The sequence below is a fragment of the Aythya ferina genome (genome assembly GCF_964211825.1).
Source record: "Aythya ferina genome assembly, chromosome: 3".
NCBI lineage: Eukaryota > Metazoa > Chordata > Aves > Anseriformes > Anatidae > Aythya > Aythya ferina.
Window position 1 is genome coordinate 58,250,778 of NC_140298.1, and position 13,837 is coordinate 58,264,614.

General features: G+C 46.9%; 1 protein-coding gene across 10 annotated transcripts in view; it reads left to right on the forward strand.

The window, feature by feature from the left end:
- NHSL1 (NHS like 1) overlaps positions 1-13,837 on the forward strand; it is a 168,310-nt gene that overhangs the window by 105,878 nt on the left and 48,595 nt on the right. The window contains exon 1 of one of the 10 annotated variants that reach the window (XM_084514679.1): positions 12,099-12,557. The exons of the other annotated variants lie outside the window; for them this stretch is intronic. Coding sequence (XP_084370805.1) covers positions 12,497-12,557 — 61 coding nt within the window. The 5' untranslated portion in view covers positions 12,099-12,496. Of the gene's footprint in view, positions 1-12,098; positions 12,558-13,837 lie in introns of those variants that run through there. 10 annotated transcript variants of the gene reach the window in all.

The following is a 13,837-nucleotide window of genomic DNA, read 5'->3' on the forward strand; positions in this document are numbered from 1 at the left end:
GGTGCTCCAGCCCTCTGATCATCCCCATGGCCCTCCTCTGGACTTGTTCTAACAGGTCCATGTCCTTCTTGTGCTGGGGGCCCAAATGCTGAACACTGGTTACTGCTGGGATGCCATAAAACACTGTGAGAAGTGAATGAGCAGCACGAGTACGAAGGCCCTGGTGTGTTGCCTCGCTGAAAGAAAACGCACTGCTAGCCTTGCTGTGTGCTGCCAGGTCCAAACACCGGAATTTGTGTTCGCATTGCAGCATGGTGCTGGTGGTGGATGTTTTTTATGCCTTCCTATTCGCGTGTGACCAAACAAGAAACCGTGTGTGGCTCTGAGGAGCGCAAGGAAGAGGCGGGGAGGCTTTGATAGGGAGCTCGGTAACATCCCTCAAGTGTGCCTGGAGGAATCTGAAAAAAATCGGGGAGCTCCGAGACAGCTTTTCTGCGGTGTCTTTAGCAATTTTAGCAGTGAGCATCTGCTGTGATTAAGGAGGAGGAGCAGCGTAAGTGCCAACCCAGGTGTGAAACAGGTGAGACTTGAAAGCTGGTGCTTGAGGATGATGAAAAACAGAATGGAAAGGCTCCTCGGTGCTTCGTCTGATTGAAGTTCCTGGATGGTGGGGACAGTGTCTTACTGGAAGTTGCTCTTTCTGGTGCACTGTAGGTAATAATTAGTTTTGAGTGTTTTAAGAAAATTAGGCTTAAAGCAGATTAAAGCTGAAACCTGACAAGGACGATGTTAAATGCCACAGAAATGACACAAGCGTTTCAGGGGATGCCTTTATCGGCCTGGCTAATGGAGTCACACTAGCAATCAGAAATGGATGATGGTAGCGTTATCAAAATCCATTTTGCTGTGCCTTGCTTCTTATTGCCTCTTACCCAACAGGCCAGCACTGTGAGATGAAGTGATAAAAGGTAGCCAGGCTTTATAGCTGAAGTGCATTTTCTTGTGCCAGAGGAGCAGAAAAGCAAATTCTCCGATTAACGAGGCAGATACTCCTATCGTCCCTTCTGGAGCCTATTTTTCAGGACTCTGCAGATCAGTGCCTTCCGTGCATCTGCTCCTAGCTGCCGAGGATGGCTGTGTGCCTGCACATGTCCTGTGGTGGTAAGGGGCTTTTGTACCGTTGGGCTCATTTGCAGTGCTCCTGCAGCAGAAATCCTCCTGGTTGCTTGTCTTGTTAACTGTTCCTACATACAAAAATCATCAAAGACTTCTTCTCCTCCGCCTCTCCTCCTGCAGAGCCCAGACGAACGCCTCCCGAAGGAAGCGGTGTGAAGTCTCGTAGATCACAGAAGATTTTTCTTCTCTCCTTTCCCTAACCTAATCTGATGGCAAATGGAAAATTGTGCACGCTGCTTCATCCTTTGTAGGTGGCTTCAAGATCTGCAAGCCTCTGCCTGGGCACAGCTACAGATCAGATCTGCCTTTGTCCCTGATGCAGAGCCACCAGCTCTGTGCTGCTCAAGGAGAAGCACGCTCGCTCTCTGGAATAGCTCACTTCTGCTGTTAACCCTTGGTGGGCTTGTGCAAACATTGGGAGGTCAAGCAAACTTGCACCTTGCTGTCGTTGCAGCCGGCAACGTATAAATCTGGCTCACTGATACCTTCCAGTGTTAATAAAAAAAGACGTGTTTAAAATAATCCTAAATGCCAATAGGCTTAGTGACATTTAAGCATGAGCCGTGCTGTCAGTTCATCGGCAGACAAAAGCGGTACGTCTTAATTTGTCTAATTACGCTGTAACATGCAGACCAGCTGCTTCTGGGAACAAAAGCAGTTGATCGCACCATTTTATTAATTGCATATTAATTGCCACATTCATGTTAACCATATGGGAGATGGAGGAATGGAGCGAAGGCTACTTAGTGGTGGAGAAGAGAAAATGAACTGAGTGGGATCTTCAGAGAACAAACCCCAGAATGATAGGGTGCATGGTGTTAGCGGCTGGGATCCCAGTTTTAGAATAAATTTGTATTTCCCCCCCCTTGTTAAATTATTATATTTACATCTGAGTGGAAAGGATTGTGCCTTGAATGATGACTGTGTGCTCAGGAAAGCACTCTCTGCAAGTTGGTGGTGAATTTGTTTGGTAATTTGCCGAAGCCAGGCTTGTTAGCACATAGCTGTCTGCCTTTGTCTACGTCTATACTGATGGAAGCACCCTCTCTGCTGGGAGCAGTTTGCCATGGGAGCAATGCTGGGGGAGCCAAAAGAAGCACAAAACTTGTTGATTTTTGTACTTGTTGTGATTTTGCTGCAAACTTGTAGGCTCTTTCTCTAGTTGTGTTAAGCCTTGAGCTGAATTGGGCTTCCTATGGCAGTGTTTACTCTCTAGCTGAGATGCAGTAAAATATTGAAACTTTGAAGCTATAGGGTTAGCTTGTGCAAAATACCCACAACAAAAAGCAAACAGTGAGCTGGTTGCTGCTGGTTTGCAGTACTGGATTGTGTTTTAGGATGTTGGTGTTGTTCTTCCTGCAAGCAAGGCTTCAGAAAGCTGCCCTCTACTTTTTTACGGTGCTGCCTGAATCCAGCAGCCACTGGCAGAGGATGCTCGGTGGTTCTCTCAGGCAGGAAATGTAGGTTAGGAGTACACGAGTGGTGACTTCTCGCCGTCACCCCCAGACTGCAATTAGCACGGTCTGGTGGACGCCAACGCGGCAGCCAGCGAGGCTGCGGCGCTGTAGGTGGCAGTCTCCGCGTGCAGCAGCAGCCTCTCCTTCGCCTTGCCCTTTTCACCATGGCAACTATTCTTATTTCGGTTGCAAAGTTTGCATAGTACAGTGGAACAGAGAAGGACGATGTGCCCTTGTTGTTGTCACTCCAGAGCTGGCTTGTTTTAGAGTGCTCTTATAATAGCGAATAACATAAAGTGGTCAGCTTCAGTTTCATTCCGCTCTTTGTTGTACAGGATGTTTTTTTTTTTTTCCTTTAACCCTACATTTCTCCTTTGCAGATTACTCACAATTTGCCTTTGGTGTAGTTTGCCTATGTTTTTGCTGTGAATTGAGGTTTGTCGTTTGTGGCATCCGCTGCTCTGCGCATTCCCCAGTGGCAAGCTGGGCCTCCGCACCTGCATGTCCTCTTCTTCTGACCCGTGCACGTGCAAACATGGAGAAGTGATATGGTGTGTGCTAAGGATGCTTCCTAAAACAAATCCAGACAAGCCCCACCAAGGTCGGCTTTTGGTGTATTTGCCCTCTCCTCCTCTTCACACTTGTCGAGGAAGGCTTGCAAAGCCCCATTCTGGTACTTTCAAGCTGATGTGGGGGCATCGGGTTTGGTGGGAGAAAGAACCAAGGGCAGTTTATCTCATAGAAAGGAAGCTATGGGCAGATCAAATATCAGTACATCTCATGTGAAGGCACAGGATTGAACCTGAAATATGCTCGAGATGACTGGCTGATTAAATGTGTCTGCTTGGGTATCCCAAAGTGAGTATTTCCACGCGAAATGCTTAGTCCCACTTCATTGCCAACAGATGGCATTTTGCTTGCATTTCCTAAATCTCTCGGAAGAATTGGAACTGGGAGAGCATGATCATTTTTTAAAAAGGGAGGGGCATCAGTTGGTTTGATTTACACACTGCAAAAAAAAAAAAAAGAGTATTCAAACTCTATTGGGAAACACAAAAGGAGGCGCAAAGATTGCACAGTTAAGAAATTAGTAACAAGCAATTGAAAAGTAGACTGGATCAGACCTATTCAAAGCATATGTGGTACCAAACAAAGGTGATATTCTTAGGCCTACACAGAAACTGGGGCAGAGGGGTTGTGGTGGTGATTTTTTTTTCATCAGAAAAACGCTTTAAGTGGCTCATCACAATTACATCTCAGTCAATGTCGTAATACACCACAACGGGACCTGGATTGTGGGGATGATGCATGATTGGAAAAACACAGCTTGAAGTGAGGTTTGCCCGCGGTTACAGCAGATACACACACAGCATCTCACTTGTGAGCTGACCGGTTCTGACCTGGAGTCACTGGCAGGGAATAAATAGGAAGCCCCATGATGCCAGTTGGGCAGCCACAGCCGAGCGGCACTTAATCAGCCTCTGCATGTCTCCTGTGCACGCGCAGGCATGTGGAGAGCTGAGCGTTACTCATTTAAAGGCAGAATTCTCCAAAGCTCCTAGGCTGCAGCTCCTCTCTTTTGTTTGGAAACTGCTTTTCAATATACCAGCAACCTATGTTGCTCGCTAGATCCTGATCCCTTCAGAGGAATAAGAGCAGGTGTCGCTGGAGACTGAATTGCAGAGAAGGGTGAAAAATTGGTAGGTACTGTGGTGGCCACACGCTGCTCATCCTGAGAGTCTTGTTCCCCTGTTCATCTGATTTCTGGTCTGAGCCACGATGACTGCAGTATAACTTGTCTTCCTCCTTGGCTTTAGTGCTCTCATTTGTTTGTCAGCTGTCCTTGGACGTTTCAACAAGGGCTTTCAGAACAGGGAAGTTCAACACAAAGGGCTGTGGAGGCCCTTCCCTGCTTGTAAATTAAAAAATGTCATGCTCCTCCCTGAGTACGCTTGCCATTGCCCAAAAGCATGGACAGAGTTTTATAAAAGCATTTTTCTGCACCTGTGTGATCTGCTCCTCATTAAACTTGCAGCTGGGTAGCGTATCCAAAGAAGGTTGACCACCCCTCCCAGCTGAATGATCCCTCGTGGCTTTTTCCAGCAGCAGCTTTCAGCCGGCCCGGCCGGCCTTTTGTTTGTCCAGCGCCTGCCGGGAACGTGGTGGCACGGCCAGAGCAGGGGCAGCGCGCTGCTCTTCGGCAGATGGTGGCAGCGATGTCAGGGTAAATAATTCATGGCGTCAGGGAAAAAAGCACCCCTTTATGTCCAGCAGCTGAAGGTGAGTGCAAGTGTTTTCCCGTTTGTGGTGCAGCCTTGTCCTCTTAGGGTTTTCCTAATCAGAAGAGGAGCGGGATGCTGGTTGCCCTGACATAACAAGAAGTATTTCCAGGGCTTATATGAACACAGTGTCTGAATGTCTTCATTCCTGGAGTAGGGTGTGTGCTTTTTACAGAGTATTATACACCGTGGGCTGCCTCAGAGATGTTTAACAGCTGTAGCTGGAACTATTTTACACAAACCAGCTGTGGTTTAAAAACAGAAATGTAAATTGAGTTTTGCTGTGTGTTAGCTTAGCTGATTTCTGGCATGGTGGCAAAGTAGAGATCATGCTAGGCAGCGCTTCTGTCTGTCTAAATCAAACTGGGACTGAAGTTTGTTTAGTGCTGTACTGCAGCGTCCTTAAAAGATGTGAAAGACTAGAACTGGTTTTATCATTATCCAGAGGGATGGGAGTGAGGAAGAAGCTCCTCATGCATAATACATTCTGCAGAATAATTTTGGGAAAATACAGCTGTGGTTTTATTGATTCATTTTCCCACGGGTGTAAACTTTATTCACATTGACTGTATTATTGATCTCCCCCCTCCTCCTTTACATTCACATCAAATATTCCCCTCCAGGGGTCAGACCTGCCCTGAAGCCTGTGGGAAGCATCTCTCAAAGATTTCTCACCTGGCTCTTTCTTCCAAGCTATGTTTAAAGCCATGCTTCCCTTCTTTCCTCCATAATCTGTGATGCAAAATGCTGTGCAGGTCCAATTCTGTAATTGTCAAAGCTGTAAGTAATTAACTGTCATACCTGGACAAATTTGTAACCCAAAGTTGAATTGGGATCATTGTGTATAGTTATAAAATGCAGCCACTGGTAAGCATGGATGATTTATCAACTATCTTGAAATGCCAGGGATTTATTATAGTTGTTTGCTTAGTAGTAGTAAACTACTGGTATTTCTGCCTTCTCACTGTCCTCTTAGTGACAGATGTTGGTATGTTTTAAGAATGGCAGAACTGGGCAAGACAGTTGATTGTCGCAAGGTTATTGCCTAGGCTGGAAAACCCATGGTATTTCTGGTCACAATTTTGTTTTAGACTTCATGTATTTTTCAATGTATTTGTTTGCAGTGTCTCTGATCAAATCTTGGAAGTTGCAGCGTCGTGGTGTGTCTCGTACTGGCAAGATGACACATTTAGAAGATCTTTCAAAAATAACTTGGTAGCTTTAGTGTAAGCAGTGTTGGTCTGAAATTTGGTAGTGATGATGCTGTCTCTGGACTTCCTCTAAGGTTTTCAGACACAAAGTATTGGCAGAAGCATTTCTACAGCTACCATTAGTGGCCTTGAGTTTTGTACTTACACTCCTCCCCTCCGATGCCTTCTGTGTAATTTATGTTTTGTGCTAAGAAGGGAAACTGGAGATAGCAAAAAAAGACGTTTTAGCAATTAAAATGGAATTTTTCATTTTTGAGTAGTGTATGTTACACCCCTTGATGTTAAAGCTTTACTGTTTGTTCAGTTTTTCTGATGTTCTCCAGTCAAAGCAGGGAATAACCAGTTTCTCTAAAACAAGAAAAACTGTAGGGATCTACAGTAAGGATTCTGGAGGAAAAAAAAAATAGGGCGCTTATTTCCCTTTCTGGCAGGAAATGAAGGCAGAAACAGCAGAACTAAATCAGGAGAAGAGAGAATTTCCATTTTTCATCTTTCTGTGGATTGCCTTTTGATGAAGTAGATGGTGATGCCTGTATTTGCTTAATGCCCCCTCCTTTTTATTTACTGATAATTAAAAATCTTTATAGTTGGTGTGCTCACAGGCCCTTCTTGAAGATGTTTGGTGGTAAGACACCTTCTTCACAGTGGCATCATGTAAACCAGTAGATGCATTTGTCTGGTGATCAAATGAAATGCAGCTGTACGGCTGTTAATATTGACTGAACACAGCACGGAGTGAGGTTTGCTTGACTGGGTATGATTAATAACAAAGACGTTTGCATCTGTGACTCTTTTAATCAAACAGGTGGCAATAAAAATTTAAGTTATCCACATTATAAATTTCAAAAGTTCAACCAATTAGCAGTATGAATTTAGGAGGCTGTCCTTTCATTATCAAGGCTTTATTGAGAGTGTCTAATTACAAGATGCAGACTACAAAAAGGTCATTTTGAAATTTGTTTTCAAAATCTATTGGTATTTGATTGTGTCTGACATCAACATGTACATGAGCAGCTGAAGACATTGTCTGGAGATGCTGTGGTATAGGTGCTGGCTCAGCTGTGTGCTTAGCAGCTTGAAACAGATCACCGAGTCCTGCAACAGCACAATGATTAGGTGACTGTCGCGTGGGCTTGATGCCTGCCTTTGGTTGGAGAATATAGTCTTTCAAGGTAGTTTGTGCCACTATTTAATTGGAACATGCCCAGCTGTTCAGATTTTGTCAATTCTTAGGGCTTTAGGGAAAATGCCAAATGTCATAACTGCTGAAATCCATTTATTGTTTGTGAACCTTAGCTTTTACTCACTTTGGGGAAGTAAACTGAAAGTTCCTAAGAAACAAAACTTGCTTTCAACCTGCTACGCCAGACAGTGAGCATTCTTTGATTTTTGTATTAACAGGTACAGAACTGTCAGAAGGCTGGTAGTTTTCAAGGATTTTATTTTTTTTAATTTACAAATTGCAAAGTTCTCAGAAAACTACAGGACATACCAGCCTAATTTTGAGAGAAAGTGTCTTGGAACTTTAGAAAAGAAAAAAAAAGAGAGAGAGAAAAAAAAGAATTTGCTAGCTCTTCGTGCTAACTCCTTGTACCAGGATAATCCATATATAACTAAAAGCCTCCCAAAGAGCAGTGTTGGGAGGGGAGGCTGAGATATGCTGCAAGAATTCTTTCTATGACCTCTAAATAAGTGAAATGACCGGGCTTTAGGACACCCCTAAAGAGAATGCAGACTGAGATTAATTTAAGATGTCTGTTGGATATTAGTGGGGATCCACAAGTGCACAGCTGCCAAAGACGGAATTACAGACCTGACAAGGAGACAGTGTGGGACAGAAGTCCAGCAGGGGTAGGTTTGCAGTCTGGTTTTGTTGGTTTCACTCTGAGTCCCACAGAATGAATAAATGCGAAAAGTTAAGCAAACTTGCTCACATTGTGTTGTTTTTTTTCCCCCCATCCCTAAGACAGAAGAGGACTATCTTTGCCATGGTGCATTTTTAGGGCAAATAAAAGTAAGATGATGCAGAGATTTGCTGCAGCCACTTTTGATCAGTTCTTCAGGATAAGCCGTAGCACAGTGGATTTGGAATTTAAAATCCCAATGTTTCCTGGTGGAATGTTAAAAGGGTCTTCCTATGGGGAGAGCTAAGGATTCATCTGGGAGCTGAGTTTGCCTTAGTCCAGGAATGGCCACAGGCTTGTGTCCTGCAATTTAAAACAAAGACATTCAACACAACTGCACATCCACTAAACGTTATCTGCTCTGTCTGCAGACACAGTGTGTCAGGAGATGCTCTACCTGAGCAGAGCTGCTGCTTTGTCTGCATGCAGCTGGAAATTCTCCCTATTCTCTCTGGTGATGCGTTTGCATGATAGAGGATCTGTGGCAAGATGTTTTGAATTGCAAAAGGAATGAATTAGCTTTATTGTGCTGTGACCTAAATAGGATCATCAGATCAATCCGCCTGCTGCCTTTCTGTCCTCTCTGGCTTAGGTTGTGCTGCTGCTGCTTTTCCCTCTCATCTTCCCCTCTCTTCCCCCGCCAGGCAGCCCCCTGGCCAGAGCCCGGAGCTGTAATCCCTCGTGGGATGAATAAATGAAGGGACTCTCTTTAAGGCAATACCTGCCCGGTAATTGCCTGCGTGGAGACAGGCTTGGTGCTTCCCCATGAGTTCACGGGGCCGGGGGTCCCTCTTTTCTTTTGTGGTGGCTTTGGGATAAAATACTTCTCGTCCTTTGTTCCCTCTCTCCCGTGCATTCTCCTCTTCATCTTGATCGCAGGTCTAATGAATTGCGATTGCCTGGTAGCTGGGGAAGTATCGTGCTTCACCCAGGCCGAGGGTGCCTTGAAAGAGGCCTTTGTGAGTGGCCTCGCTTGGAGAGCGGAGGGCAGCTGAGTGCCTCGCCGCTTGGGACGGGTGGCCTTTGTGGGGGGAGCACTTTTGTTCTTCTGAAAAATGCCAGGAGATGGCCAGACGAGATCGGCTCTGAAAGGAGGAAAAAAAAGCCCTTGCAATCATAAATTATTAATTCCTGTCGTCTGCAGGGCTGGGTTTGAATCCATTTAAACACCAGCAAGTGCTTGGAGGCATGGGTGAAGGTGGCCAGAGCAGCAATAAAGCCTGAACACAGCTACATTCGGTGTTTCTTATTGCAGGTGCTTCGTGTTAGTTTTCCTAATGACAGAAGTCCCCAGTAGAAGTACAGGTACATTTTTTCAGGCAGCATGGCCTTAAAAATACAACGGCCTTGCCAAAGGCTTCTTCCTCTGTAGCCTCACGTGAGCTGATTTTGATTTGAAATTTTATTTCAAGCGAGTGACTGAGATCGGTAAAAAGCAAACGCATTGATTCATGGTGCTGATTCCATCTGCTTTCCAGCGTTTTAACTTTCCCTTTTGGTTATTGCATCGAGGCTCTCTGGAAGAGCTCTTGACGTGCAGTTCCTGGTTCAGTTACACATTTTCTCTTTTTTTCCTCTCTTAAAACAGTAACAATGCTGTTATGCAGCTGTTTAATGGAGGATTTTTCCATTGTCTAAATAAAATCTCTAGGGCTTACCGCTTAAAGTTTCGTTTTCAAGGCAGATACATCTGCTAGTGGTTTAATGCCATGAAGTTGGTATGTGTGTTGGGCACATCCCTCCTGCATGAAAATCAGTGGAAAAACTTCTTTATTCATTTTATTCTTTTATTCACTTAATTTACTCATTTTCTTTATTGCTCGTGGCAATATCCGTGTGAGGTGGCAAATCAGCGTCATCCCCGTTTCCGAGGATGTGGGAGCTGAGGCAGCGGGTTAATATTAACTCCTCCAAGGTGAACTCGCAAGTGTGCCACGGAGCAGGGCCACCCCAGCCTGCTGCCAGCCAGGCTCATAAAGTGATAGTTTTTAGTGTGTTGGTGGTGTTGTTTTGGGGGATGTGGGCGTTGACCGCTGGACTGGCAAAGTTGGAGGGTAAAAGGCCTTTGTCTGTTTGGGTAGTGAGTACAACATGAGTTTTCTCAAACTGTCCCATCTTTTTCTTCTCTTCCCAATGTGGAAAAAGACCACCTGTAGAGAAGCACACTTCCTTCATGCTTTCAGCCCTAGGGGAGCTACCACCAGAGCCAGTTGTGCTGACAGTTTTTGTGCCTTGCAAAGTGTTGTATAAAAAACAGGTTGAGACAACATGCTGAATTTCATGGAAACCACTGGGTTTGTCTCCAGTGAAGATGAGTTTGGGGTTAATGCTGACCCACTGCAGACTCTGAGCAATGCAGACACATGCTCCTTGAGGCATCCCCAATGGCACTGATTTTTGATGCTTGGCCACCTTATCAGCATGACCACAGGGAAGGCAAAGGGAGGCTGAAAGGCAGCCATATTTTATGGATTGTTTGTTACTGGTTTTGAATAGCTGTGCCTCCATGCTTGAGGACAGCCATCAAGTGCTTGTTTTCAGGAAGGAGAAATGCTTCGGGCTGGGGGAGGATCCAGTAACAAAGAGCAACCCTGGACTTGGGACACTTCAGCAGCCCACGGTGAAAAAAGGAGGAGATTGAAAAAGGGAGGAGTTTCCCAAGCTGTCCTAAGTACCCAGGAAGACGGCAGAACACCAGGGATGAGACCTGATCCTGAAAAGGGGATGGCATCTGCTGCCTGCAGGTTCTGAACCACCGTGAGATGCCCGAGAGGCCTCAGGATCAATCTGTGTCTATGGCCAAGCTTGAAAGCGTCACCTTCTCCTGTGCAAATACACAGTAGTTTCTCCTCCCACTTACAAAAGCACTTCCTACACGCTAAAAAAGATCAACACCACACTAAAAAACGAGTTCCTGGCTCAGAGTTTTATGTTAGAAGATGCCATTTAAACTGTCACCTGAAAGTTAGCTTATAATTTCTGCTGCAATGTCCAAAGCAGGTTCCTCCTGAATGGCAGTACCTGCTTTCTTTAGGATGAGGCCTACAAGTCCGAAGGTGACAATTTAAAGTCTTCGCTGTGTGAAACAGGGTGATATATCAATGAGCAGTCACCTTGTTGCCAGAGTCTTGACGTTGGGGTCATTTTTTGTGTAAGGTGCATGATGGGGATCAGTGCAGAAGCAGAGGTGCCTTCCCCACCACGCTGCCATGGCATGGGGGTCTTCTGTCCCTTTGGCACAGGTGAGCCCATCAGGAGGGCTCTCAGCAGCTGCAGGGAAGTCCTGGCACTCTTGGTGTCCAACCCATGATGTGATTGCCAGTTCTGAGGAGCTGGAAAATACTGATCAAACACCAGTAGCAGTGCATTCAGACACTGATGGGGGCACTTTGATTGTGCCCTTTGTGTGGCACTGCGTCTCGGCGGCGTGGTGAAGTTTGGAGCGAAGTTCCTTTGGAGCATCTGCTTTTTACAGTGCAGAGGCCAGGTCCTGCTGCAGCTTTGGGGTCAGGCTGAGACCCCTGCTGCTGGCATTTTTCTCTTTCCTGAGGAAAAAATCCTTCGCATTGTTAACCTGAGGCAGTTTCCTAAGCTTGCTTTGTGAGGCAGGGCTTGCTTCTTGAGTCTTAACAGTGTGAAGGGCATGCCCTGCTGAGCACATTGACTCGCTGCTTAGCATTTTCCCTTTAACTGCTGCAAAACCGCAGTTCCTTCCTAGGAAGGACGGCTGTGGACCTTGATACTTATTTATTTTTTAGGGCGTGGGGATAGAACGTGCACGGCAAAAAGTTGGGCTGTTTCACCTCCGTGCACGAGCTTCATTTGACGAATAACAGGTCTTCCATTAGGCAGAAATAACTTGATTTTGTTTTCCATGTATCTGGTCCGGGCTGACGCTAATAAGAATAAATTGGGAGCGCTGCTGAACGAAATCCAATATGTGAAATGACCGGGCTGCTGCAGTCCCTGCGATTGCCTGGGGCCGGGGGGGGGGGGCCAGCGTGTCTGGAGGGGGAGACTCTGCGGGGCCGAGGGAGCGGCTGCCCTTCCCCTCCTCTCCTTTCCCCTCCCTTTTTCTCCCTTCCCTTCCCCTCCCCGCCCCACTGGGGCTGTGGCGAGCAGAGAGCTGGGCTTGGCCCTTGCTGGAGGTGGCAGGGTCAGGCAGACACAGTGTGCCGTCAGGCAGGGAGCCGTGGGCCTGGGGCAGCGTGGATGGCAATTAGGGGTTAATTGGTTGCTTTTTATTTTTATCTTTTCCTCCCCACGTTTTGTGTGTTGAGGCTGGAGGTCTTCAGCCCGCTGGATTGCATCCGAGGGGGAGAAATTCGGGCGAAGGGCTTGTCAGTGGGTTTGTGCACCAGCAGGGAGGTGTAAAGCTGTGGCTGAAGGGGAGTAAAAGGGAGAAGGCTGGAGGAGAGAAACTTGGAGCACGGGGGCTGAGCAGGACCAGGCTGAGAAGTGGTCACCTTTCGGCACCTCCGACTTTTTATGGGATTTAAACTCCAGTATCGCCGCCGAACGCCTTGAAAATGGTGGTTTTCATCAACAAAAAGCTTACATCTCTCGTGAAACTTTTCAAGAAGAGAAAGAGTAAGTAGCCGTGCGTGCTTGCTGCCCTTCGGGGAAGGAGCCCGGCAGGGGAGCACAGCTCAGGCTTTCGCGCTGCCCTGCGGCCGCTGCTGCCGCTCCGTTGAGGATGTGAGGAAATGGCCTGGGACGGCTGCCATGGGCTGCTGTGCCACTGCCACCTCCTCTGCCCGTCTGCGGGTGCGGTGGCATCCACCTGCCAGCTCCGGGTTGTAATTGGGATTGGTTTGCCTCTGGTTAGCGAGAGCAGGCACAGACCGGCTGTGGCCGTCCCTTACTGCAGCGAGGGGACGGGGTGTGGGACCAAGGCGTCCTGAAGGTGAGGAGAGCGATTGGCAGTCATCAGAAAGCTTCTCTGAGGTCCCTGAAAACAAGTGAGGAAATTTATCTGAGAACCTCCCCCCACCCCCAAGTCCCTTTAACACAGGCATTGAGCACTATGTCGTAGGTATGCCTTAAGCCTCACAACTTTATGTTCTTTGATGTGAGTACAGATTATTTCCTCTGAACCGATCCCAGCGGATGGGCTGTGGTGTTAGGGGAAGAGCCCTTTTCCAGGTGGCTGTTGCCTTGGCGTTGCTTCCTGACGCACCTCCTCTGCTACCCCAGAGGCACGGCACAAACTTCGGCAAGGATGCTGCGGGCAGCGAGCCGCGCACATCCACCTGCAGTGTGGAAACAAGGGAAGATGCAGAGCTGGTAGCAAGGGCAGTGCAATGGAGCCGACCCAGCAAAACAGGTGCCTGGGCGGTGGCACAGCTGTAGTGGCTTTTTCTTCTCTCTTTTTTTTTTTTTTTTTCCTGCTTTGGAGAGCTGAGCAAGGATACGCAGCTTGCTGGCCGCAAGCCAAACGCTGCCTGGGGGATCATAAAATATGACCCCCAACTGCCCTTTTCCTGTTTATTGCGGGGCGGAGGGACGTGGCCATTCAACTGTAAAAGTTTTTATTGATGATAAACTCTAAACGAAAGGTAATGGCTGTCTCTCGGGAAGCATAAATGATAAACAAATCTTAGACTTATGTGCTTTGGCTGATTCATTACTGACTGTCTGCAGGGAACTTTGAACTTGAGCAGCGTCAGCATGTTACTTTCATGTGCATACTGGCAGGGAAGATGTTGTGGCCAATGCAACCCCTCTTTAGTGCTCTCCTGCTCCAAGGAGTATTTCCCCATTGAGTTACTGCTGTCCAAACCTGCTTTCCACTCGTGGAAATGTGAAGTAGCTGATTTGTTGGCTTTAGCTGAATTTTGGTTCCTGGTTTGTATGTGTGTGAGGTCAGA